We start from the raw sequence: 27,519 nt of genomic DNA on the forward strand, positions 1-27,519 counted from the left end.
TGCAAATTGCTTGTTTCGTTTCTGTCACCATGTCTTCTCTCCCCTCCTCCCACCCCAGTGAGACTGTCATCTCTCCAGTTTGGCAGTTAGTCACACCATTGTTCTGCCATTCTCACATTCCAATCACGTAATCTGAATTATCAGCATCCTTTCTTCCCCCACCTCCCTCACCACCCCCCCCGCCCCCCAACTATTGCATAAATGCTGCCCCCTCCACACTTCAGTTCTGAAAAGTCATCTCAACTCAACATTAGCTTGCTTTCTGTCCATTGATGCTGCCTGACCTGCGACAATCTTTAGCACTTTTTGTTGTCAGTTCAGATTCCAGCATCTGCAATAATTTGCTCCTAGAACAAGGTTACTGTTTTAAATCTGCCTCCTCTCCCCTTAAAACTAAGATGAGGCGGACTTGCTTCAGAGGGTCGTGAATCTGTGAATTCACTATCTCACCGTGGTGGATGCAGGGACACTGAATAAATTTGAAGAGATAAATCTTAAGTAATCAGTTAAATCAGATCTTTTAAAGGGTTATAGGGAGCAGGGATGAAAGTGGAGTCAAAGCCGAGATGAGATCAGCAATGATCCTATTAAATGACAGGGCAGGCTTGAGGGGCTAATTCACCTACTCTTGCTCCTAATTCTTTGTTCTTTGTTCTTTGTTCTTATTTGTTTTAATTAACTACTGGATTTACCAATGGATTGGTTCAGAATGTGAAGAATGATTGTTAAATTTGGCATTAATTTGGAGGTTGATCGCTAAACCTATACTAATGGAGATTATTGTAAGTGTATTTTCAGTGAATTGTGGGAATAACTGCAGCTACTGCTAGTGAAATTCTGCAGTACAAGATTTGCTTTTAGAACTGACTCAGTTCTGACTCTGCTCAATTCTGAAGATAAAACTATGGTTAAACAGGAGGTGTATCCTACATTTCATTTGCTTAAAATACTGCAGCTCTATGAAAAACTCCCAGAGTATAGTTTTGATCTCTACTACTGAAATGGAATAGTTGATGGATTTAATAAACGTTTGCATTTAGTTTAGAAACATGAAGATAATTTTGTTTTTTTTTTGTATTGCGTGGATTCAGTTAGAACTCATCTGCACGACACTTTTACTATGAAAGAGAACACTGCATTTTCAGCATATACCATCAGATTTCAATTATGGGTTGACTTTATAGTTATAGAGCAAGTGTATTCATATGATGGTGTAAAATTCTGGGAAACTGCTAGTGCATTTCTCAGTCTGCCAGATCTCTAACCTTCTACCATCAATAACGTCCCTAGGGATAGGGTTTTTCTAATGCTGATTGCCATACTACAACTTCTTTCACATCCCTGTTCTTCATGTATGAGCTTGTACACAATTGCTAGTGTGCTATTCCAATATGGTATGCACCATTACTAAGCCCAAAACTGTCCTCCCTTTGAAATCTGTACACTGGTTTCCCTATGAAAATCGTTGGATCTGCAAATGGGGGTATCCAGTTTTCTTTTTGGCCCCAGGACTTCAAATTCAGCAATGACAAGATCTTCTAATCGCTCAATTTGACCAAAATTTGTTACATCGGAATACTTCAAGTTCTTCACTACGAGCTCATCTTAATGAAATGAGTCATTAGGAATTTATTTTCCTCATTGAACTCTACATACCTCCGTGAAGAAATTACTATGCTGTGGCATTGTTCTTAAATTTTTCAAACTTCAGGTGATTTGGTGTCTCTAACACTGCTTCATATTTTCCTGATTATTATTTAAATCTGAGTGTTGCCTTGCAAAGGAAATTTTTGTCAGGCCTTAAATCAGTGAGAATTTGTAATCATTCTGAAAGTCTAAACAAACTTTTCTGAAAATCTGATTTGGTCAGAAGAACATTGAGGGACAATACAAAACAGAGTGCCGGAGGAGAGGGAGCTGGTGTGTACGTCAGAGATCATAAGATAGCAGGACAGGTGGAGACAGCAGTTAATATAGTGTAGTGTTCTCTGATTTATTAATAGGGAAAAAGAAAACCAGCAGAGAGGTGATCTTGAATTTGTACAAGACACTTGTTAGAGCTCAGCTGGACCATTGTGTACAGTTGTGTGTGTCACATTATAAGAACGATGGGAATGCAGCAGAGTGAAATGGTATTTGAGAATGGTTCCAGGAATTAAAAATTCCAGTTATGAGGAAAGATTGAAGATGTTGGGTCTCTTGAAGAGGTTTAATTAAGGTTTTCAAAATTGTAAGTGGGCTGAATAGAGTAGATAAGGAGAAGCAGTTCCCACTCATACAAAAATAAAGAACAAGCGGCATAGATTTAGTAATGTGAGAAGAATTTTTTTCAAGGCAAGTAGGGTATGGAATGTGCTGCCTGGAAATGTGATGAAAGTAGGTACAGTTGAGATAATTGAGAGCACTGGATGATTATTTGGATAGAAATGGGGAAGAGACTGGCTCTAGGTAATAGAACTAGTGCAGGCACAAAATGGGTCTAATGGCTTCCTCCTACGCTGTAACAGTTATGATCCTATGATTTTAATGTCTGGCTTATTCTTTTGCACTTTCTTGAATTCAATGTGTTGGCCACTTGAATTCTTTTATGATGTGGGCATCACTGGCTATGCTAGCATTAATTGCCATCGCTCATTACCCTGGAGAAGGTAGTGGCAGCTTGTTTCTGAATTGCCTCAACCCAAGTGGTGTAAGTATTCCACAGTGCTGTTGGGAAGGGATTTCAATCCAGTATCAGTGGAGGAATGGTGATGTAATGCCAGAACATTGCAGGTGGTAGTGTTCTCGCGTACCTGTAGCTCTTGCCCTTGTGGGTTTCTAAGGTACTATTCAAGGAGTCTTGGTGAGCCATGGCAATGCACCTTCTAAAATCTTCACTATTATTGGTGTTAAGCCAATCAGCCTGTAGTTACCAAGAGTATCCTGATTCCTTTTCTTGAATGAGGATGTCACATTTGCCAATCTCCAAACCTCTGGCCTCTTCTATTTTGGGGAAAATTGGAGTAAATATTATCTTCATTCCCATTTCCTTTAGCAACCTGGACGCAAGCCATCTGGACTGGGTGAAATATCTACTCTAAGAAACTAGCATTTCCAATACACTGTTTCAAATAATTTTCGAGCACCCATGATCTCTCTTGCCAGCATTATCCTCCTTGATTAATCATGATACCGAGTATACACTAAGTATTCTCGCCTTGCCCAAGGCCTCTGAGTATTTATACCATCCCCTTCAATCTAATAGGTTCACTTTTTATTTTTGTATTCCCTTTTATGTCAACTGCCATATTCACACTCTCTGCATCTGTCATGGCCTGCAAACAGTTCTTCTCCCACTAGGTGGCACTCTACTTACTTTTTTTAGCCTAGCTAATCAGTGAATCACCTACATTTGTTTCCCTTCCTGCAATTGCACTTACTCCTGGTATCCCTCAGGATCTGGCCTTCCCTCTTTCACATTTGCCATTATGGAAACAGTTTTGATGATAACGCCAACTCTGTCACCATCACTTTTCTATTCTTCCACCATTTGAATTGTAAGAATTTGTATAATATTTAGTACAAGATAAGAAATTTCTGTCAATTGAATATTGGGAAGACCGAAACCATTTTCTTCAATCCTTGCCTAAAGTGCTTCTTTCTAGACACCAACTCCATTCTCCTCACAGGTAGCTAGCAGAAGATGAATCAAACTTTTCACCACAGTTGGTTGCAGTATCTTTAGCTGCCTGACCCCTAAATTCTGGAATTCCCATTCTAACCCTTTATGCCTGTCTATCTTCCTTTCCACATTTTAGATGCACCTTAACGTGTTTCTGACCAAGATTTCGACTGGCTGCCCAAATATCTCATGGCCCAGAGTCTCATTTAGATTCCTAATGCCACTTCAAGAAGGCAGCTCATCACTACCTTTTCAAGGATAACTGGGGATGGTTAATAAATGTTGGCCTAGCTAGTGATGCCCACATCCCATGAATGATTTTAAAAAAAAAAAAAAAAAATGTTATGGGACATTTCAATGCAATTTGTATTTCGATTACTATTTCTGAAGATTGAAATATATAAAATTATTAAAGGCTTGACAGGCTAGGTACTGAGAGGTTGCTTCCCTGGCTTAATAGTGCAGGACCTCATGCAGGATTAAAAACTTTCTTTACTTAGCTTGTGAGTCTTTTGAAATATTCTTGTCTAGAGAGTTGTGAGTGGTCATCTGGTCAGTAACTCCATAGTGGAGCTCCATAGATGTTTGGACTGTAAGAGAATTGAGAGATATGGATTGGGGGGAGAACAGTTGTTGATGATCAGTTATGTTAGTGTATAGTGGAGCAGGTTCAAGGGACCATATAGCCTTCTGTTATTACTTGTGTTCTGGTGTGAGCATCAACAGTAGTAGCTGTTGTGGTCCTCCTTAGTAGTACCAAGTAGTAAGAATGTAATATTATACTAAGCACTTTTTCCCTGATCACCATATTGATGGTCATTTGCGGTTTCAACATTTCTTGACTTTACGATGTCCTTTAAAGTTCTAAGTAACGCTGTTGATTAGGGAATCATAGAATCATACAGTACAAAAGAGGTCCTTTGAAACATGGAGTCCGCACTAACACAACGCTACTGTAAATTTACACTACTCCCACTTTCTAGCAATATTGAAGAATTGATACTAAATAATCTGGATAGGGAAAGAAAGAGGATATTAATGTTAAAACGGTCTTTCATAACATTAGCCATTGTGGATTAACTAGTTAGCACTTAATTTCACTAGACTCCACCACACATTTTGTACATATTAATTCTGCCCTGCTGGAGGATTGCCTAAATGCTCTTAGAATTTTCTGCCGTGCAAATTGAAAAATTTTTGTATGAATTTTTGTTGCTTTGTCAAATTCTAATTATGTATTTCCTTCCAAAATCAGGAGAGTCTGACTCTGAACACAGAAGAGATGATCCAAATCACTGCTTTGACTCTGCACCCCAAGCAGATGGAGGTTTGGTTGCTCCTATGTCTACAACTTTGGATCCTTCAATTCCTTTCGAATCTGATCGGATGGTATGCAATAAACTGGACTTGATTTAAATGTTGGGATTGGTCTTTGAAAAACTAAGAGCAGCAATATGTGTCAATGAGTGTTTGAGAGGATGGTCTTACGGTTGCATGAATGGTGCAGCAAGATTTCATTTCCCCAGTGCTACTTAGTTTCCAGGTACTGTAGGCTTTGGCTGGTCCAGCATTTATTGTCCATCCATAATTGTTATTGAAGGTGGTGGTGAATTGCCACCTTGAGCCTTTGCAGTTCATTTGCTGTAGATACACTCTCAATACTGTTAGAAAGGGAGTTCTAGAATTTTGACCCAGCAACAGTGAATGAAGAGCAATACAAGTCAGAATGGTGAGTAGCTTGAGTGGAAATTTGCAGATGGTTTTGTTCCCATGTATCTGCTGCCTTTTCCTCTCTACAGTAGTAGTCAGGGATTTGGAAGGTGCTACCTAAAAGCCTTGGTGAATTTCTGCAGCATATTTGTGGATGGTCCACAGTGTTGCTACTGCATGTCGCTGGGATAATGAATGTTTGTGAATTTGGCATCATCAAATGGGCTACCTTGTACTGGGTACTGGATACTGGAGTATTATCGGAGCTGCACTCATTCAGGCAACTGGAGGGTATTCTATCACTTGTGTCTTGATGGTGGATAGGCTTTGGGAATCGGGAAGGTAATTACTTGCTGCAGGAATCCTAGTCTCTAAACTGCTCTTACATCCACAGTATTTGTATAGCTAATTAGTTCAGTTTCTGAAGGGGAACCCCAAGATGTTGATTGTGGGGGATTCAGCAATGATGATGCCATTACCAGTATGAAGTGATGTCCCGGCATTGAAGTGACTCTCCTCCAACAGCCACATCTATCTTTCTTTATGTTGGGAGCGACTCTTAAGCAGTGAAGCTTTCCCCCAGTTTGCAATGACTCGAGTTTTGCCGGGTTACCTTGGTGTCCAATTTAGTCAAATGTGGCCTTGATGTCAAGATTAGTCACTCTGTCTTCCTCTAGAGTTCAGCTGTTTTTGCCCACGTTTGAACCAGGCCTGCATTTCAAAGGAAAGCAAATAAATTTTGAATCTTTTAAGAACGCACCTTTTCTTGCACTTCAGCTATTGAGATTAATTCCACTGAAACAAAGAATGCCAAGGTGAAACCTGCTGAATGTTTGAAAGTCTTTTTTTGAGTTTGGTCATCAGATGATAAAGGGGTCGTTAGATATTGTAGTCACAGATACAAACTGAAGACCCGTTTACCTGTGCTCCTGCATCTTGGATGAATCGGCTTGCTTCTTGCTTTTATTTCCCTTACTGGATGCTGTGTGATTTGACTCTTCCCAGCTGAGTTCTAAAGCTTCTATCACCAGAATTAATGATAGTCCAATCAATTGAATGAGGAGCGTGTACAAATTTGGATTAGTAAAAATGTGTGTTTTATTTCTGATCTGCAGTATTAGGTTTTTAAAAATTTGCAGCTGTTCTAAAAAAATGTATGCAGTGCTCAGTTTTATCTAGCTATTGGTAAGAGATTAGCATCTCAGCCAATGAAGTTGGCGTTTATAAAATTTCATGCACTAAATCTAAAATTTGAATTAATTTGAAATCTCCTGGATTGCTGAAGCTAAGTTGCTCTCCATACTGTAACAGTTCTCTGAAGCACTGGGGTCATGTTTATGGCCTCACAGTCCTCTCCATGATGATGAAAGCAGCGCCACAGCAGTTCTTGGCACTTTTGTGTGTACTAATATTATTTCCAATAGCTAAAGTTTGATTAATTTGTTACTCTAATTTTGTCCTATTGAACTATTTGGTGTGTTTTTAAATTTTTCAGGAACCAGCATGTCCTTTGCTTCCTTATTGAAATTTTGGTTTTAGATGCAGAATTGTTGACAGTGTAGTAAGACAAATGAATATTTTAACTTTGTTTATGTCAACTTGCAGCAATAGTTCAAAGCAATAAATTAATAAAATTCCAAGCAAAACAGTGCATCAATATTTAAGGATGTGTGGCTCAGGGTTTTCAAAACTTTTAAGAATTGTTATTAGCGCCTGTTAATCTTTCTATTACTTTTTGCCCCTTCTTCCTTCATCCTTTCACGTCCTTTTTTATAGACAATCTGGTTGGTTAGCTTCCATGTGCATCCAAATCAAAAAGGCAAAGGATTCTTGGTGGGAATAGCATCAGAGTCCTGTGATAAATTGCTGAAGTTGCTTTTTATAAATTAAAATTCTGCAACAAAATGCTGGAAATATTCAGGTCTGGCAGCATCTATGGAGAGAAACTGAATAAATATTTTGGGCAAATAACCTTGTGTCTAATTGAAGTTATGATGTGGAGGTGCCAGTGTTGGACTGGGGTGGACAAAGTCTGAAGTCACATGACATGAGGTTATAGTCCAACAGGTTTGTTTGAAATCGCAAGCTTTCAGAGCATTGCTCCTTTGCCAGCTGAACTAATTGAAGTTAGTCCAGTGACCTAACTGATAAATTGTTGATCTGCCCACTACTGTTGTCAATAAGCGCTCTTGCACCAAAGCAGTTTTCACTTAACCCTTTTAAATATATAAAGGGTTCATTAGAAGTTTCAAAGTCTGAGATTGTAGTCTCGGCTATAGAGAAAACAATGGCAATGATTTGGTTTTTGGGAATGAGTGACCCTATGGTTAGAGGTAAAAGACCTGAGGTGAGTTTTCTGCCCTAGTCCCAGATGCCACAAATGGAAAAAGTCTGGAGTTACTCATGTGGCTGTCCTCTCTCTCAGTACACAGCCGTGCTTAGATTAGACCTTTGTATCAACTTTGTCGATAACTCTTCTTAGAGGCATTAGGCTGAATTTTGAAACCCTTTGCCTGTGGAAATGGAGCTATAGTACTGCAAGAACCTTGGAAGAAATGTACACTATACAGAGGTGGTCTTTCAAACTTCCAGTGATGTATCTTTATAGTGAGCAGCTTTTTGGATGTGCAGGAAAGCAGTCTTGATTGTTTTTGTGAAACTATTGAGGGATTTATTCACCTGCATGGTTTCTGGTTACTCATCGTGGAGAGTACACTGTCCACCAGGCCGTTTAATTCACCCAAGTCCATAAAGCTGCAGCATAGATCATCATGAAGTTTACACAGGAGTATTGCTCAAAGTCAACCAGGTAAAGTGAATATGATTGTGTAATGGAGTGTCACTGAGTAACCCAGGGGCCCATGCTAATCCTCTGGAGGCACTTATTCAAATCCTGTGGCAGCTGCTAGAACTAAAATTTGCTTAACTGAAATCAGGAGTTTGAAGTTAGCCTGAGGAATAGTGACAAACTATCAATGGGTCTTGAAAGTGTATTTGGTTCACCTATGTCCATTAGGGAAGGAAGTCATGCCATCCTTATCTGATCTGGCCCGTATGTAACTCCAAACCCACAGCAATTTGACACTCCACTGCCTCTTGCATTTCAACTGGTTATTCATGTAATTTGGGATGTTGGCCCATTGTATGAAAGGGGGAAAAAAAAAGCAATCCATGCTAGCTGATAGACTGAATGCTATTTGCTAATGACTTGTACCTGCCAAGTACCAGACAGTTAACCATGTACAAGATAAATACCAGCAGTCTCTTTCAGTCTTTAGTGCCTTAATTTTCAAGCCCTCCATCATTGATTGCTTGGGGGTCAGTGTTGGTCAGTGTTGTTCAGCTCCTGAACTGCACAGCTGTATCAAGCATAATAAAAACAGTGCTGGAAAGTAATATCATTGCCTTAAGAACTTGGAAGGCACTGCCGTGAGGAGACTTTGAGATAAATTGCACTTTAGGAGGAGCTAGATCAGCACATGAGTGAAAGGGACGTTTACGTTAATATGGTTACAGTGGAAAGGAAACATAGAAGATAGGAGCAGCACGAGGCCATTTGGCCCTCAAGCCTGCTCCACCATTCATCACAATCATGGCTGATTGTCCAACTCGATAGCCTAATCCTGCTTTCGCCCCGTAACCTTTGATCCCATTCACCCCAAGTGCTATATCTAGCCACCTCTTGAATACATTCAATGTTTTGATATCAACTATTTCCTGTGGTAATGAATTCCACAGGTTCACCACTCTTTGGGTGAGGATATGTCTCCTCACCTCTGCCCTAAATTGTCCACCCCGAATCCCCAGACTGTGACCCCTGGGTCTGGACATGACCACCATTGGGAACATCCTCCCTGAATCTACCTTGTTTAGTCCTGTTAGAATTTTTAAGTCTCTGAGATCCCACCACCGCCCCACTACCCTCCATTCATCTGAACACCAGTGAAAGTAATCCTGACTTTTGAAGCCTAAATGCTGGCAGGAACAAGTTGGACTGAATGGCCAGGCTCTGTGCTATCAATTCTGTGTAAAGCTTCCATACATAAAACAGTAAGAAATGAACTTCCTGGCTTTCTAAATCTGATTTGTAGATTATAATTTAATACCCACAATTTGGAAGTCGTCCTTTGTTTCTCAAAAACTGATTTAAGCACGTGTTATTTTCATTCAGCAATTTTTTTTACATGTTTACTCATCCACAGAGCGTGGGTGTCACTGGATAGACCAGAATTAATTACCCAGAGGGCAGTTAAAAGTCAGGCACATTGCTTTGGGTTTGGGCTCGTGCGTACGCCAGACCAGGTAAGGACAGATTTCCTTCCTTTAAAGGGCATTAGTGAATCAGATGGGCGTTTCCTGACAATTGGCAGAGGTTACATGGTCATCTTTCGGCTCCTAATTCCAAATTTCTATTGAATTCAAATTCTACCATATACTGTGGCAGGATTAAAACCTAGGACCCTGGGGCACGACCTAGATCTCTGGAAATACAGTCTAGTGATAATACCACTAGGTCATCACCTCCCCTATATTATAAGTAACCTGTTCTGTTCAAATGTGAATGGTGTTCTCTTACCAGATATGGTACATAAAAGGCCGACTAATTTGAGCAGGCCTTGATGCTGAATCTGAGAAACCAAGTTGGTACAGCCTGAAAACCATCTGTTACATATTTAGCAATGTTTGAGTTGGAGGTTAAAAGTACCACACCCACTACGGTGTGGTCTTTTTGAGATGCATTTTAAAAAATGATACTTTGTTAAAATAACTTGGTTTGTTTTGCCATTCCCTAAGTATGTGTTCTCATTTTGAGTTGTAAGTATAGAAAAAATAAGTACTGCGGAGCAGACTCAGTGATTTGTATGACTTGTGTCTGCTTTTTTAATGGAGAAAAACTAGTGTTCAATAAATATTATTTGTGATCCAGGAGTGTCGCTTATTAACATTTCAAATGACTTGCTTATTATGCCACATGGCATACTTGTTTTTTAACAAGTTCTTCATTCTGCCAGTTGCCAGTTCCAGAATTGGGAAAGTATGGTAAATGTTCTGGGTTTCTCACATTTTACAATTTTTCACTCAAATCTTTCTGTTCAGCAATATAATTTGCTGAGAGGACATTATTTGTCTTGTCTCATATACCGTTTGGGCAAGGAATAGAGGAATTCCAATATTTTTGAAGCCATACTTCAGCAAGTGTAGACACTGTCAAGGGAAAATTGGGCAGCAAAAAGAAAATATAACCTGTTCAGGAAAAAAAAGGTACCTTTTTTGCTCAAATATTCCTGGTCCCTCCGCAGTAACTTGATGCTGTTGTGAGGCAGTTCACTATTCAGTGTTGTGACGTCACATTGACTACTCATAGAATGCCTACAGTGTGGATCCAGACCATTTGGCCCATCAATTCCACATCGAACCTCCAAAGCGGATGCCACCCAGACCCCAACCCCCACCCCCAATCCATGATCAAGTCCATCTGTTAGAATTGTTTGAAGTAACAAGGAAATTAGACAAAGGAGGGACAGTTAATGTGATCGATTTGGTTTTCCAGAAGGCCTTTGACAAGGTACCACACAGGAGGCTGCTAAATAAGATAAGAGCCCGTGGTGTTAGGGGCAAGGTTCTGGCATGGATAGAAGCCTGGCTAACTAGCAGAGGACAGAGTAGGAATAAAGGGGTCTCTTTCAGGCTGGTAGCTGATGAGTACTGGAGTTCTGCAGGGGTCAATATTGAGACCACAATTATTTATGTTATTCATTAACAATGGACAAAGGAACTGAGGGCACTATTGCTAAGTTTGCAGATGACAAAGATAGATGGGGTGACAGGTAGTGTTGAAGAAGTGGGGAGATTACAGAACTACTTGGACAGGCTAGGAGTGTGGGAAAGAAGTGGTAGATGGAATACAGTGTGGGAAACTGAGGTTATGCACCTTGGTATAAAGAACAGAAGCATAGTCTGTTTCTTAAATGGGAAAAGACTTTGGAAATATGAAGTACAAAGGGACATGGGAGTTCTAGTTCAGTATTCGCTTAAGGTTAATGTGAAAGTTCAGTTTGCAGGGATGTACTGCTAAGGCTGAAACTTGATACTGTACCAGACAGCATTTGGAATATTGTGAGCAGTTTTGGGCATCATGTCTAAGGAAGGATGTGGTCATCTTGGAGGGGATCAGAGAGTGTTTACAAGAATGATCACAAGAATTAAAGACCTGTCATATGATGAGTGGGTATGGACTTGAAATTTAGAAGGATGAGGGGGAATGCCATTGAAACGTACAGAATACGGAGAGCCCTGGACAGAATGGACGTGGTGATGATGTTTCCACTCATCAGAGACTAAGACTTGAGGGCGCAGCCTCAGTGAAGGGGTGACTCTCTAGAACTGAGATGAGGAATTTCTTCAGCCAGACAGTGAATCTGTGGAAACCAAAAGAACTGCGGATGCTGTAAATCAGGAACAAAAACAAAGATGCTGGAAAAGCTCAGCAGGTCTGGCAGCATCTGTGAGGGAGAAAACAGTTAATGTTTCGGGTCCGGTGACCCTTCCTCAGAACTGAATCTGTGGAACTCATTGCCTTAACAGCCTTCCATGGCAAAGTCATTGAGTGTTCTTGGTTAGTAAGGGGATCAAATGTTGGGAGAGAAGGCAGGAGGATGGGGTTGAACAATATCAGCCACGATCAAATAACTGAGTAGATGGGCCAAATGGTCAAATTGTGCTCTTGTATCTTATGACAAGTAGCAAAAAAATCCAATGCTGGCTTGGTCTTAATGAATGCTTCAAGAGGCTCAATTTTTGCAAAGGTACCTGCTCAATCCATTTGAAACAAAGTCTCAGGCTGGCAGTTCAAACCAGGTGGAAATAATGCGGAGAAATTTCAGGGCCCCTAGCCACATCTCTGAGGCAAAGCCAACTGACCTGCATTTTCCAGTGTGATCTGAATGGGATAGAATATTTGCCACTTTTTTCTTCCTTTTGAAAGATTGCTATTATTAGGTACAACCCCTTTATTTGTCTTTTTTTTTTTCTTTGTTTTTGCCCTATCAACTAAGCAAACCTCCTAGTCCCATTAATTTTTAAAGTATAAAAATTCCTATTTGCCAACTGCCAGTACACAAATCTGCCTTCTATTGTCATTTTTTGACTACAAGGTAGTCTTTTTGCTCCTGGGTGGTTTTAGCTTTTGATCAACCTTTTTCCATACTGATTAAAAGGAATTTGGGCTTTTACGTCACCTTTTTTGTTCTTGCTGTTATACTTCCTAATCTTCATTTTTACTCTTCAGTGTTTGCTTTAATACATCTCTGCTTTAATTGCATCTTTTTGTCACTAAAGGTCACTGTTGCAGAGACAACTAAAAATATTCTGTCCTCTTGTCAACTTGTTGAATGTCACAGTTAATTGGCTTGTATTTTCAATTTATACTCCTGATATGACTGATTCTCCCTATACTGTGCACTAACTGTTGTAATTTTCTTTTGAAAAAAATAACTAAAATATGCGAGTGTTTTCCTTGGTAAGGCTGAATTTTCTTTATTCCTACTGTATTTCTCCACCCACCCTTGCCTCCATCCAGTTTTTATGTTGAAATTTTAAACTCCACAATAGTATCAATGGAGAAATTCAAATGGACACTTTGGTCTAACGAGGCCATGCTAAACATAATCCCAAACTAAATTAGTCCCACCAGTCTACTCCTGGCCCATATCCAAACCTTTCCTATTCGTGTACTTATCGAAGTGCCCCCACATCCACCACCGCTTTAAAAAGTTCATTCCGCATACAAACCACCCTCTCTCTCTTTCAAAAAAAAAAACAAATTGCCCCTTGTCTTTTATAAATCTCTCTCTCTGTCTCCTCTCATCTTAAAAATATGCCTCCTAGTTTTTAAATCCCCCCCCCATCCCAGGGGAAGACACCCACCATTAAGCAGATTTGCTGTATAATAAAAATCCTGGCACAGAACTGAACCGGCTTAAAGTCACCAATGCTATCTTCTGATACTTTTTTCATGATGCTCAATTTTGTCTCTTTCTGTAAATTTGACTTTTATCAATCAAACTGTCCTACCCCAAAAATTCTCCACCCTTGTCTAGCTCTGTTGAACTGCCCTTTCTTCATAATACATCTACCTATGCAACATCTTCAACTGCTTGCTCATTTAATCCACCCTTCAATTGTCCTTGGAATCTCTCCTAACTATTTATCCTCCATCCTCTTATCTCCAGCCACACACTCATGTACCCATGCAAGTCAGCAATCCCCACTCTGCCTTTGTACCACGTGCTTTTTACTGCTGCATTGCTGGCATTTTTCATCAAGTGAACTTTGATTTTATTCAGTTGAGGGTTGAAAGAATAAAGGTCTTGTCTTTGGCCTCATCACAGATTCAATGCTATACATTAATTCAATCTCCTACCTCACTTTCTCAGGTAGAACTTGATTGGGAATACGAGCAACATCCTATTCACATCATAGCTGAGTCCCAGATGCTACTAGGTTCCATCTGCAAAATTGTCCATTTCTTCATCCTTGCAAATGCTTATGTTTTTACCTCAACCATTCAGCTCATCCAGAAAATCTGTATTCTGTTGCCCGTTTCTGCTATTCTCACCGACCTACACAAGTTCTTCATCCTCCAACTGCTCCAGTTTACCATCCTATTATTACCTTATCAATTCCTAGAAACCAATTAAAACCCTCTAAGATTTCATCCCCTCCATTCCTCCTTTTTCCCTGAAATTGCTTTTTGTGCATTTCCCTTAGATTTCACCAGTATTGATAACGATGCCTTTGGCAGTCCAGGCTTCTCATTTCTGTGTTTCCCTCGAACTTGACCAAAAAAATTTTTCTGATCAAATTTTATGTTTCTTCATAATTCCTCCTTTTGGCAATTTATTTTCGACTATACTTTGGTAAACACATTTAGAACATTTTCTATACTAGTCAATAAGTGTATAAAGTTAAACATTATGCAGGAAATTGTGTGCAGCTGAAACCTAACTTGCTTGCTGTAAGTTTTTAAACTGTTTTGATCATTTCTACTTAGGTTGCTTTACATTTTGGTTCCACAAATGTTGATCAACCCAGACCTGGGGAGCCAAGTATTCAACCAGTTACTGTTGCTATGTCCTCTTCAGCATCGGGATTCCAAGCCACTCAGAAACTGGTAATAATTCAAGACTATTTGAGTCCATAGTATATACATTTTCCTTTCAGTCGAACCAAAACCAAAAATTCAAGGGTCAAATCACAAGCCCATTTTGCACTCTATCCAAATTTCTTAACCATGATTTCATTTTAAAAAGACTACTAATTTATCCATTTCACATTGTTGCCAGTGTTAATTTATGCACCTATATCTCACATTGTTTGCAGCTGGATCATCTAATGGCATAAAGATTGTGTTCCTCAAATATCTTGAGATATTCTACTATACTTTGAGACTGAGAAACCATTTAGCAGTTTATATGTATTGATCAGTGAATCGGACGATGCATTTGAATTTTCTCAACCTACACGTGGGAGAAGCCATCGCAATAACTGTTTACAGTTTTGATCTATAGACCTAGCTAAATGTATGTTGTCCTGCGCACTAGTTTTGTATACAAAGTTTCATGTCCGGTTCCTGCTCAGTTGCCTTTTGTTTGTTACTTCATTAACATTGTTAATAAAAACAGATATGAGATCAGATATGCTTTTGGTACAGACAGATGTTGCACTGCTCTATGGACACGAGTCCAAACTTTATTCACAGACTCAGGAAAGTTAATGAACTCAGACCAGGCATTTGTTTCTTATTCATTCACGGAATGAATCATCACTGGCTAGGCTAATATTTATTGCCCATCCCTACTTCCCCAGAGGGCAGTTAAGAGCCAACCACATTGCTGTGGGTCTGGAGTCACATGTAGGCCAGTCCAGGTAAGATGGCAATTTCCTTCCCTGAAAGACATTAGTGAATTAGGGTATTCGCACGAAGGATATGGACAGATTGCTAAATCACTGTCCTCTTGCTCCTTTTAGCAAGATTCACTCACACTGGTAAAGATCAAGCTTTAATTATGTTGCTGTTGCATCAAATAGCCTGACTGTGTTCACCATCTAGGCTCATAGATGAATATTAGCCAATTCATAGGTTGTATCAAAATGTCTCCTGTATCATTGTCTTCCAGCACAAGCACAAGGTACCAAAGGGATTTGAACATCCCTGAAACTGGCTGCAGCAGGAGTTTTAATAGCTGGAAGGGTGGAATAAAATTTAGAAATCAGAGGGGAGAGAAGTACTGGCTTTACTTCACTGGCCATACTTCCCTATCATTTTTGGTATGTTCATTATTTTAAATAAAAATGATGTGCAACTTTTTTATTTTAAAACCAACTTTCTTATCCTGCTTAGCCCATGACTAAGTGCGTGATATCAACACAGCAAAACGCTGGAAAAACCATAATGGCACGTTTGACAGGGCGATCTGACCCATTCCTGAAAGGAGTTAAATTTGGATCATGCCAGGGAGTGGCACCACCAATGACTACAGTATGTGTAGAAAAACATCATCCAGTTACACAGGTAACTTCCTTTTTTCAACAAAACGCTGAGTGGAACTGTAATTGCTTCAGATGTAGTGAAATAATGCTACTTATATCCATGAATCCTCCGGATTCGTTCTGTGGATGAAGTTCAGTAATCGTAGAATTTACAATACAGGAAAATGTCATTCAACCCATTGTGTCTGTACCAGCTCCCTAAAAAGCTACCCAGCCAGTCCCATTCTCTAGCCCTTTCTCTGTAGCCCTCTAAATTCCTCATCTTTCAAATATATCCAGCTCTCTTTTGAAATCTCATATGGAATCTGCCTCTGCCATTCTCCTAGGCAGCACATTCCAAATCCTACCAACTCTGAGTAAGAGGGAAAAAAACTTTCTCTTCATCTCACTCCTGGTTCATGGTTTTGAACATCTCAATAAGATCACCTCTTCTCCTTGGAACAGAGAAGATTAAGCCCAATTTCTCTAATCTTTCCTTGTATGTAAAATCCCTCATTCCTGGTATCATTCTAGTAAATCTTTGCACTCTCTCCAGGGCTTTCACATCCTTCCTTAAATGAGGTGTCCAGAACTGAACACTAGTCCAAAAATGATCTGGCCAGTGATTTGTAGAAGTGTAACATTCCTTCCTTTCTTTTATGCTGTGTGCCTCTATAAACCACAGGATCCTATCAGCTTTCCTTACACCTGAGCAAATTAGTCACACATTCTCATTTCGAGAGGCATTGAAAGCATTTTTTTATTTGTATCAATATACTGGAGCTATACCTCTGTTTAACCCTTTTTTCTCTGTCTCAAGATCCTTCAGTGCTGAACCAATTGTAGAATGTAGAAAACCTCTAATAGTAAATAGCACAATGGTCTAAGCTTTCTCTGAAGCCTTGCACATCTTTACTGTTCAGGTATTAACGAATTTCTCTTTCAAAATCCTCAATTGAATCTACCTTGTCCACACTCTCGGAGTGCATTTCGGATCATAACTGCTTGCTGCATTAAAAATGTTTTCCACACTTTTTTTTTGTTTCTGGTTCTTTTGCCAATTACCAGTTTTGCCAGTTATTAAAATTGTATCCTCCTGTTCTTGATACATGTGCACCTGGGAACAGTTTCTCTCCATCTACTGCCTAGATTCTTCATGACTGAACATCTCTATCAAATCTCCTCTGAACATTCTTTAAAGAGAATAGCTTCACTAATCTATCCATGTATGTCATTGGAGACGGTTCAGAAAATATTCACAAGTCTTCACATCCTTACTAAAGAGTGAACCCCAAAATTGGTCATGCTGCTCCAGTTCAAGCCAAACCAGAATTCTAATAAAGTTTCATCGTACCTTCCTTGCTTTTATTTCTGCCTCTATTTATAATGCCCAAGCCTCATGAGCACTTATCAACCTGACCTGCCACCTGTAATAATTTAGGCACTTTTACACCTCTGTTCCAGCGCATGCTTTAGAATTGTATCTTTTATATTATCTTTGTTATCTCTACCAAGATGTATCATTTCATACATCTGTTAAATTTTTACTTGTCAAGTGTTTGTACATCCCACCTGTTCCTTTTCAAGTCTTTATCTATTCTCTTCACAGTTCAAAGTACCTGAGTTTTTTTTGTCGTCTCCAGATTTTGAAATTGTGCCATGTACAAGTCTAGGCCATTGATATAGATCAAGAAAATCAGTATCCTCAATACTGATCCTAGGAGAATACCCACTATTTACCTTTTTCTCCTTGCTCCCTGTTGGTGTGATCACCATGGGCTGAATGACTTCCTTCTCTACTGTAACTATTCTTGTTTAGAATTCCTACAGTGTGAAAACAGGCCATTCAGCCCAACGAGTCCACGCCAGCACTCTGAAGATCATCCCAACCAGACTCGTCCTCACACCCCCTCCACCCAAGTCTATCCTTGTAGGCCTGCATTTGCCATGGCTAATCCACCTAACCTACACATTCCTGGATACTATGGACAATTTAGCATGAGTAATTTAGCTTGGCCAATTCACCTAACCTGTGCGTCTTTGGGCTGTGGGAGGAAACTGGAGCACTTGGAGAGAACCTACACAGACACAGGGAGAATGTGCAAACTCCACACAGACAGTTGCCCAAGACAAGTTGAAGCTGGGTCCCCAGCACTGTGAGCCACCCCGATTGATTAATTATACCCGTAGAAACTGAAGAAAGAGACGGGTCTTCTACAGCTCAGCACTAAGGCTCTAAATATAACACAGCCACTTCAATCCTTTCTGTCACCCTGATTCTAATCCTTTTAATGCAAGTGTGTTAAGTAACTTGCAGCTGGAAGGATCAGCAGTACCTTCGGAAGTCATTGATACAGGACAACTTAAAAGTGGTTGGCTTTTAACTTAAAAGTGGCACTTCTTTAGTAATGAGAACAGAAAGTGTTGGAAAAAACTGATCTGGTAGCATGTATGGAGATAGAAACCAATGTTCCTATTTTGAGCCAAATATGGCTTCTTTAGAAAATCTGAAAAGAAGTTCTGTTTGACTTTAAACATTAACTCTGCTTTTCTCTCTCCACAAGTGCTGCCAGATCTAGTGTGTTTCTAGCAGTTTTTGTTCTTTCAGACTTCCAGCATCTGCCCTGTTGCTTTTATATCATAGTAATGTCAATTTAACATCTTCAGAAACCAGTCCTTAAATTCACGGTCCGATTTATTTTGAGGTGGCATTTTTTTCATAAATTTTTCTTTTGCTAGCAGCATTCTGCTACTGTTTTCACAACTATGCAATTTTTAATGAAAAATAAAACTGGAAAATTGTATTAGTGGTCCTATTAGCCATGTTAGATCAGCAGGAAGTGGCTTAAAGATTATGGACAGATAGGGTTTTGCTGTTGGTCCAAATGAACTTGCACAAGGTGTTTCATACGGTGCCACCTTGAGGAAGGTTCTAGGTCATGGTATAAAAAGGACAATAGCAATGCTCAGTGACCGTAATTGTCAATGGATATTTTCCCAAAAATGATTTGGATGATAACTACATACATAAGAACTTTGACACTATGTTATGCAGATGAGGGCAAGAAGATAAAACTGTGCGTAGACTAAGTGCGTAAACTATGCCCAGATGAATTCAATATGGTGAAACGTGATATTGTCCACTTTAGATCTGAGACGAATTGGAATGCTTTCTTTATGGTGAGAAACTAGACACTTGAGAATTTTAACTATCCATGTACACAAATCAAAAAGCTATTGCACAGGTATAAAATTTGAAAAGTAAATAAAAATTCTAATGGAGTATTGCCCATCATCCCTGGTGTTGAATTCAAAAGTGAAGAAGTGGTTTAGTTGTCAGATCAAAGAATGAATACTGAATTTGGTCTTAATTACTGATTCAGAAAGGAGGTATTGGCATTGGAAAGGATACAGTATAAACTTGCTAGAATTACACCCGGGCTTAAAGAGACATCCTTATGAGAGAGGTTGCACTAACTTCATCTGTTTAAATGGTTAAAGGGTGATCTAATTTGAGGTGTTTAATATGTAGGGAAATGTAATTTCTGTTTATTTTATCCATTTAGCCTTTGCATCACAAAGCTCAATACTCGAGCTGGCAAACACCGAGCAATGTGCAAGATTATGCAGTATGCAATATAAATGATTTTGCAGAGATCATGCTATGGAACTGCTGTAACCTACAATGTTAATTGGTTCTCATTGTATTAAAATGCAGAATTCAGATTTGCTAACTGCCTGCAGAACTTCAACTTGAGATTTATAGGATCAACTCAATTGCATGTTCTGTTTGATGAAACTAATCTACAAAATGACCCTATATTTTTTCAACATACTTGATTATTTTATTTAATGAATTTGGTATTTCATTTAGATTCAAGGGGTGAAAGGTTTTTGAACATTTTAGAAATCTATTTTAGGTTGTAGCTGTTCCTGGACAATGGCTGCCCCAGGTATTTTGTTCGTGCAAAGAGCTACCTAACTGACCACTTATTGATGGCTTTCATAGTTTATAAAGAACTGAGCCGATTATATCGGAGTGTATGTTTTTGGCTGTATCTAATAATCACAGGGTTACAGAGTCTTGAATTTTCAATTGTTACTCACGATTACCTCTCATGCATCCTTATTAATAAAAGCAGAAATTTGGAGTTGCAGATGAAGCTGAACCTTAAACATCCCGAGGGTTGCTATTGATCAGAAACAGAACTAAACCAGCCATATAAATACTGTGATTGTAAGAGCAGTCAGAGGCTAGGAGTATTGCAGCAAGTAACTCTTTTCTAGACAGTGTTCACTATCTAAAAGGCACAAGTCGGGTGTGTGATGGAACACTGACCATTTACTTGGGTGAGAGTGCATTTCCAATGACACATAAGCTGTGGTCTATGTGTGATGCCATGCTGACCCTTAGCAATATGTCTGATTCTTAAATGTACTCTGAGATGTCCTATCAAACTGCAACAAAATCTAAAGACAGGAATGAAACTAGATAGATCACCTGGTATTGAATATGGTGTTTGAAGCAACCAAAGCATGTACAACCTTGTCAACCTTAAAGTCCTCCTTCCCAATGTCTAGGGGATGTGCCAAAAGTTATGCATACACCAGTTGAGAACGACCTAACAATCGTAGCCATGAAATCATACCCTACAGATGATGTCACAGACACCACCATGACTGGGTATGTACTGTCCGACCATCAGGACAAACGCACTAGAGGTGGTGAGCACAGCAGTGTACAGTTGGGAGGGTGTTGCTCTGGGAGTCCATCATTGACTCATGCCTAGAGTCTTATGGGACAAGTTCACAAGTTGGCAAGTAAACCTCTTGCTGAATACCAGCACTGCCATAGAGTTGTACAGCACGGAAACAGACCCTTCAGTCCAACTTGTCCGTGTAATCTAGTCCCATTTGCTCACATCCCTCCAAACCCTTCCTATTGATATACCCATCCAGATGCCTTTTAAATGTTGTAATTGTACCAGCCTCCACCACTTCCTCTGGCATCTCATGCCTTGGGTCCCTTTTATATCTTTCCTCTCTCACCTTTAACCCATACCCTCTAGTTTTGGACTACCCTACCCGGGAAAAAGATCTTGGCTGTTTGCCCTATCTGTGTCCCTCATGATTTTATAAAGCTCTTTCAGGTTACCCCTCAGCCTCTGCTCCATGGAAAAAATTTGGTCTTTCCCTATAGCTGAAACCCCAGCAACATTCTTGTAAGTTTTTTTTCAGCAACCTTTCAAGTTTCACAGCATCTTTCCTATAGCAAGGAGACGAGAACTGAATGCAGTATTCCAAAAGTGGCCTAGCCAATGTCCTGCGCAGCCACAACATGACATCCCAATTCCTATACTCAATGCACTGACTAATAAAGACATGTGCTAAATACCTTCTTCATTACCCTGTCTACCTTGACTCCACCTTCAAGGAACTATGAACATGCACCCAAGGTCCCTTTGCTCGGCAGGACTCTATCATTAATGTATAAGTCATGCCCTGATTTGCCTTACTAAAATGCAACACCTCACATTTATCTAAATCAAGTTCCATCTACCGCTCCTCAGCCCATCCGATCACGGTCCCATTATATTCTAAGATAAACTGCACCACTGTCCACTACACCACCAATTTTGGTGTCATCTGCAAACTTACTAACCATTCCTCCTACAATCACGTCCAAGTCACTTATATAACTGACAAAAAGCAGTTAACCCAGCACTGATCTTTGAGTCCCTTCACTGCTCGGAGGCTTCCAGCCTGGAAAAAAACCCTCCACCTTCAAGCCAATTTTGTATCCAAATAGCTAGCTCTCCCTGGATTCCACGTGATCTAATCTCATTAACCAGTCTACCATATGGATCCTTGTTGAATGCCTTCCTAAAATCCATATCGACATCTACCGCTCTGCCTTCATCAATCTTCTTTGTCACTTCAGAAACCTCAATCAAGTTAGTGAGACATTATTTCCCATGAAGAAAGCCATGTTGACTATCCTTAATCAGTCCTTGCTTTTCCAAATACTCGTAAATCCTGTTCTTCAGAACCCCCTCCAATAACATACCCAACACTGATGCCAAGCTCTCTGGTCTATAGTTCCCTGACTTTTCCTTATCGCCTTTCTTAAATAACGGCACAACATTAGCCACCCTCCAATCTACCGACACATTACTTATGGCTATTGATGATACAAATATCTCAGCAATGACTTCCCTAGCTTCCCACAAAGTTCTGGGATACACCTGATCGTGTCCTGGGGATTTATCCATCTTCATGCATTTTCAGACATCCAGCACCACCACCTCTGTAATAGGCACACTTTTCAAGATATCACTGTTTATTTCTCCAAGTTCTCTCGCTTCCATGTTATTCTTCACAGTAAATACTGATGCGAAATACCCACTTAATATCACACTCATCTCCTGCAGGTCTACAGATAGATAGATAGCCTTGCTGATCTTTAAGGGGCCCTATCCTCGCCCTAGTTACTCTTTTGCCATTAATGCATTTGTAGAATCTTTTTGGATTCTCCTTTTTTAACCCTATTTGCCAAAGTTATCTCGTGCCCTTTTTTTCCCCCCTCCTGATTTTCCCTCGAGTATATTCCTGCTGCCCTTGTACTCCTTGAGGGATTCACTCAATTCCAGCTATCTATACCTGCCATATCCCTCCTTTTTCTGGACCAGAGCCTCAATTTCTCTGTCATCCAGCATTCCTCTCACCAACAGATTTGCTCTCGTTTTTAAAGGCCTCCCATTTTCTAACTGTCCCTTTACCCGCTAATAGCCTCTCCCAATCAACTTTCAAAAGTTTCTGCCTCAAAATTCACCTTCCTCCAATTTAGAACTTTAACTTTTAGACCTGGTCTATCCTTTTCCATAACTATTTTAAAACTAATAGAATTATTATCACTGGCCCCAAAGTGCTCTCCCACTGACACCTTCATCACTTGCCCTGCTAAGAGAAGGTTGTTTTGTTCCTTCTCTTCGGTTCATCCACACGCTGAAAAAATGTTCTTGTATGCTTAACAAATTACTTTCCATCCAAGCCCTTAACACTATGGCAGTCCAAGTCTGTGTGGAAAGTTAAAACCCCCTACCATTACTTATCATTACATATTACATGGTCCCTGCCAATGTCATGCTAGAGGTGGAGGCTCCTCAAATATCCCCATCCTCAATAATAGGGGAGACCAGCACATCAGTGCAGAAGATGAGGCTGAAATATTTGCAATAATCTTTCAGCCAGAAGTGGATGATGCATCTGCCAAGCCAAATGTGGGTAAAAGAGCTGAACTCTAGAGGTGAAATGAGAGTGACTGTTCTTGACATCTAGGAGCCCTAACAAAATGAGGGAAGAGGGGGACTCTGCTGGTTGGAATCATGCGCTAGTGAAAAGGGAGGTGGTTGTCGGAGGTTAATCATCACAGCCCCAGGAAGTCTGCAAATTCCTAAGGGTGATGTCCTAGGCTAACCATCTTCAGCTTCTTCGATGACCTTCAGAAGGTGAGAAGTGGGGATGCTTGCTGCTGATTGTACAAGGTTCACCTGCAAGACCCAGAGTAGCATCGAGGTTTGAGCTGATAAGTGGGGAGTAAAATTCGTAACCCACCACTCAAGCAATGTGAATCTTCAAATGTCATTATCCTGTGCATTACCTTTGACCAGAAACTAACCTGGACTGACAATATAAACACTGGTTACAAGAGCAGGTCAGAAATTAGGAATTCTATGGTGAATAACTATAACTATAGTCATGATCTCCTGTCTCCCTAATGCTTGTCCACTGTCTACAGGCACAAATCAGGAATGTAGTGGAATACAAATTGTACTTCCTAACAGCATTGTGTGTATCCCAACACTCCAAGGACTGCAGTGATGCAAGCAGACTGGTCACCACCTGGCCAAAATCCTACATCCCATGAACACTTTGTTTAAACAAATACATTAAAAAAAACAAGGAAGGTATTCCAACCTATATTTTTGCTTTCTGTAACCTTCAATTTAAAAATAGAAAACCTTGCATTCAAGTTAGATTTTTTGACTTTTACACAGTTTACAAGTCATCAGATTGAAGGTTTCATAATCTGTTTTTGACTCAAAGAACATATTGTTTTAAACCCTTGGCTGCTTCTCTTGACTTATCATGGGGCTAGCTTTAACCTGCTTCCCAGGCTCTAAACATTATTCCTTACAGTAACCCACCTAGATATTTTTTACTTTTAGGATTCAACTTGAGAAGTTGGCAATTTGTTAAACGAGGATCTGGTTGGTATCTACATCTGGGAGTTTTGATAAAATTAGATTTGGTGACATTAAGTCTTGATTTATCTTGCATGCTTTCTTTCCAAAAAGGAAGCAGAATTTAATTTTTTGGTCTTTGGTTTAAGTTGATGTGCAGCATCTCATCTTAGCCTTTTTGAATTCTCAAACCAAGCCCAAATCTAGAATGTTAAACTACATTCTAGGTAGATAAGCTAGATTATACAGAATGTGTGCCTTCCTTTGTTTGAATGCATGTGTTTTTATGATCTTAATTCCAATTTTACTGGTTAGAAAATTATCACTGAGACATGAGCTAAGGACCTGCAATAAAAATGTAGGATATACTTAAATCTAGACCCAAGTGTCTTATAGAACTACTGTGTATTCCTTTCTTAATACACCAATAGGTGAAAAAATTGTTTAAATGTGATAATAAAACTGCATTAAAACTCTAACTGGTGACAGTGATGCCTTGGAGATGCACAAATTTAGAATGATTGTATAAAGCAAAAAAGTAACACTTTTTTGAATAAAAGAAACCTAAACTCCTCTCAAGCTACAACATCTTTGAAATCTCAAATTATTTTCAGTGAATTCCTTTGAGTCTTGTGGACAAGCTAATGAATATATTCCAGACTAACTGAATGTTAACACAAAAACTTGTAAATGTGATTAACAGCTTATTTCTATTATCCCTGTGCACTGCCATTTCTCAGGCTTATTACATTGCTTCACCTGGCCAGAATGGTTGCTTTTTAACTAAAAAAGAGATTCTGTGATTGGCATTTATCTGTATTTGGATTTGCTGACAGCCATTTGTATCATCGTGATGAAAATACAACACAGGATAATTCAGCAATAACTTGGTGAAAATTCAAACCCTGATTAGGTAGAGGGGGCTTTTTGTACATTGTAAATACTTTCCAAAAGGAGTACTGAGAACAATTGTTGATATATCTTGATTGCATGATGACACACTTTAATACTCCAGGTATTCAACTATCTGACAATGATAAACCAAGCTCCTTTTATAAATTGGTGTACTGAAGTATTATTTTCTGTTAAATTCTTAAAGGAATAAAATAAGTTTAAAGACCCTATTAGGAATACTACACATTTTTCTTCAAAAATAATAATACATTGGATTGGTGAATCAGCATATACTTTAGATCTGTAAGGTGTTGCTTATTTATATTTTTATCTGTCCTTAGCAAACCATTGGTCAAGGGACAGCAGCCAAATATCCTCGATCAAACCAGCCTCCCTCAGCAGGGAAAGTTGCAGGTCAGAATGCAAAATCACCTCCTGTCAGCTGTGGCGTCCAATCAATAAAAGTTGTTGACTGAGTGCCTCATCATCAAAAATGCCAGAAAGCTAGTGAGTGGGTGACGCATTGTGGAAGCCAGTGAAGTCTCCAGGCTTTTCCATCTTTGGGTTTTCAATTGTCACCCTTATTAATGCTAATGATCTAACCTATATGCAAATTTGCAATTGCATTATTGGACATGGTGTCCATTCAAAGTATTTTGCAGAACGTATAGGGTTTGACTTGTGCAGGAAATGTATCAATAGTCTTTAAATGCTGCAAAACTCACTGTATTGATTACAGGGTTAAAACTGATGCTTCAATTTTTTTGGCTCATTAAGAAAAGATCACTGAGCAGTGGCCAGAAAGCACCACTGAAGGCAAAATGCTTGTGTGGGACTAGGTTCTATGAAGGTTCCATGAAATTGAAATTGAACACTGAAGCATCTCTCAGTAGAACCTTGTAAAGTTTTATGAACTCAACCATAAGGTTGTTTTTGTTTAAAGACAGCATCTATCATTGAAGGAATTGTGGGTTAAGGAGATGTAGCTCCACAATTGGAGTTGTACAGTATTCCCCACACTATTTTTCAAACCCATGGAAGAAGTATTTGGCAATGTGTTTTATATGTTACTATTTATGTGCTTTATGATAATACAACTAAGTGGTTGCATAAAAATACACTTTAAGTAATGCTGGATTAAGTAGAATCCTTGAATAACATTAATGCTCAATTTTATTTCCATTTCCTGTCTGCTAATCATATTATGGGCCAGGATATATTGTCAAAATCTGTGGTAGTAAGAGGGACATCTTAGGAAAAACTACTTGAGCAACTTCTAAAACAAGTTGTCACTAATAATAGATTGCAGAATTAAATCTTTTGACTGGAAAGCATCATTAAAACACTTTTTTTATATTTTAATTTTGTATCAATGCTGCCATTTATATTGTCTTATCAAGTACATTTATGTAATCAATTTCCGGCATTGCCATTGGGAATTTAAAATCTGAATTCATGCAGTTTTTAGAAATGTGCTGAAACAGCAGACATGATGCAGAGCACCTGTCTGCTGTTTTTATAAGAATGGCAGAGTGCAATTTGGGAAAAGGAATACTAATTTTTTTGAAACTCAATTTCTTCCACTCTCCCCATTTATGCAATAATAAGGGACATTGATAGACTTTGCAGTGTTAAGGGGTGTGGGATGGTAATATTATCGTTGAGATATATATGGCCTTAATGTGTCTTAAATTTGTTTTACCTGTTCAAAGCAAGAATGTTATTGAACCTGATCCATCCCATATACTAAAGAATACTGACATTGGGCTTGGCACAGCTGAGTGTTAGATCATGTTTGAACTAGTCATCAGAAACAATTGTTTTTAATTTTCATAGTTAAAACTTGTTTGTCTTAAAAAAAAATAAAAAATTTTGCCAAATATATTTGGTTTGAAGAGCCAGTTTTTGTAATATAACTTATAATTCCTATTCAACTGTGCAGTGTAAGCAGTTTTGTTCATTTTAGGAGTACAAATCGAAGTTTGGTTTACAGGTATAATGTAAATTTCTTCTGTATAAATGTGTACACTTCATATTTTTAACTTTTTGTATTGCAGATTTTTAATTTGTTATTATAGAACTACAACAAATGTATCCCCAATCTGATTATTTGTATTTTCATATTGTGGAATAAAGAAAGAGTATTTCTCAAAAGTAATTGATAGTCAATTGGTAGCACTGGCCTTAAGAATTGATGAAAATATATTTTGTCCAAGCTATTCACATTGCATGAGGGGGTGTGCTAATTTGTTGACAAGGGGACTCTAACTGGTGACAGTGATGCCTTGGAGATGCACAAATTTAGAATGATTGACAGTTAACTGTTCAGCTTTAAGTGGTAAGCTGGGCAAGTTGGTTGGTCACAGTATTACCCTAAACATGAACAAATCAATGGCTGTTACTTATTTTGTTGTTGGAATAGGCACTGAGTGGATGCTTGTTCAGTCTGTCTGCAAAGAACAATGCCTTGTGTGTTAATGC

General features: G+C 39.1%; 1 protein-coding gene across 1 annotated transcript; it reads left to right on the plus strand.

Annotated features, from left to right (window-relative positions):
- The first annotated feature begins 4,921 nt into the window (after positions 1 to 4,921).
- LOC125488230 (centrosomal protein POC5-like) lies at positions 4,922 to 27,058 on the plus strand. Its single transcript, XM_048621163.1, has 4 exons — positions 4,922 to 5,050; positions 14,424 to 14,543; positions 15,774 to 15,944; positions 25,380 to 27,058. The coding sequence occupies exons 1-4, from the start codon at positions 5,003 to 5,005 to the stop codon at positions 25,512 to 25,514; spliced, it is 474 nt and encodes a 157-aa protein (XP_048477120.1). The 5' UTR covers positions 4,922 to 5,002; the 3' UTR covers positions 25,515 to 27,058.
- The last annotated feature ends 461 nt before the right edge of the window (positions 27,059 to 27,519 follow it).

This window comes from Rhincodon typus, chromosome 3 (assembly GCF_021869965.1).
Source record: "Rhincodon typus isolate 14 chromosome 3, sRhiTyp1.1, whole genome shotgun sequence".
Taxonomy (NCBI): Eukaryota; Metazoa; Chordata; class Chondrichthyes; order Orectolobiformes; family Rhincodontidae; genus Rhincodon; species Rhincodon typus.

Coding starts and splice junctions, on each gene's coding strand:
- LOC125488230 (XM_048621163.1), top strand. CDS start 5,003: ATGTCTACAACTTTGGATCCTTCAATTCCTTTCGAATCTGATCGGATG. Junction 14,544..15,773: donor TCCAAGCCACTCAGAAACTG/GTAATAATTCAA, acceptor TATCCTGCTTAG/CCCATGACTAAGTGCGTGAT. Junction 15,945..25,379: donor AACATCATCCAGTTACACAG/GTAACTTCCTTT, acceptor ATCTGTCCTTAG/CAAACCATTGGTCAAGGGAC.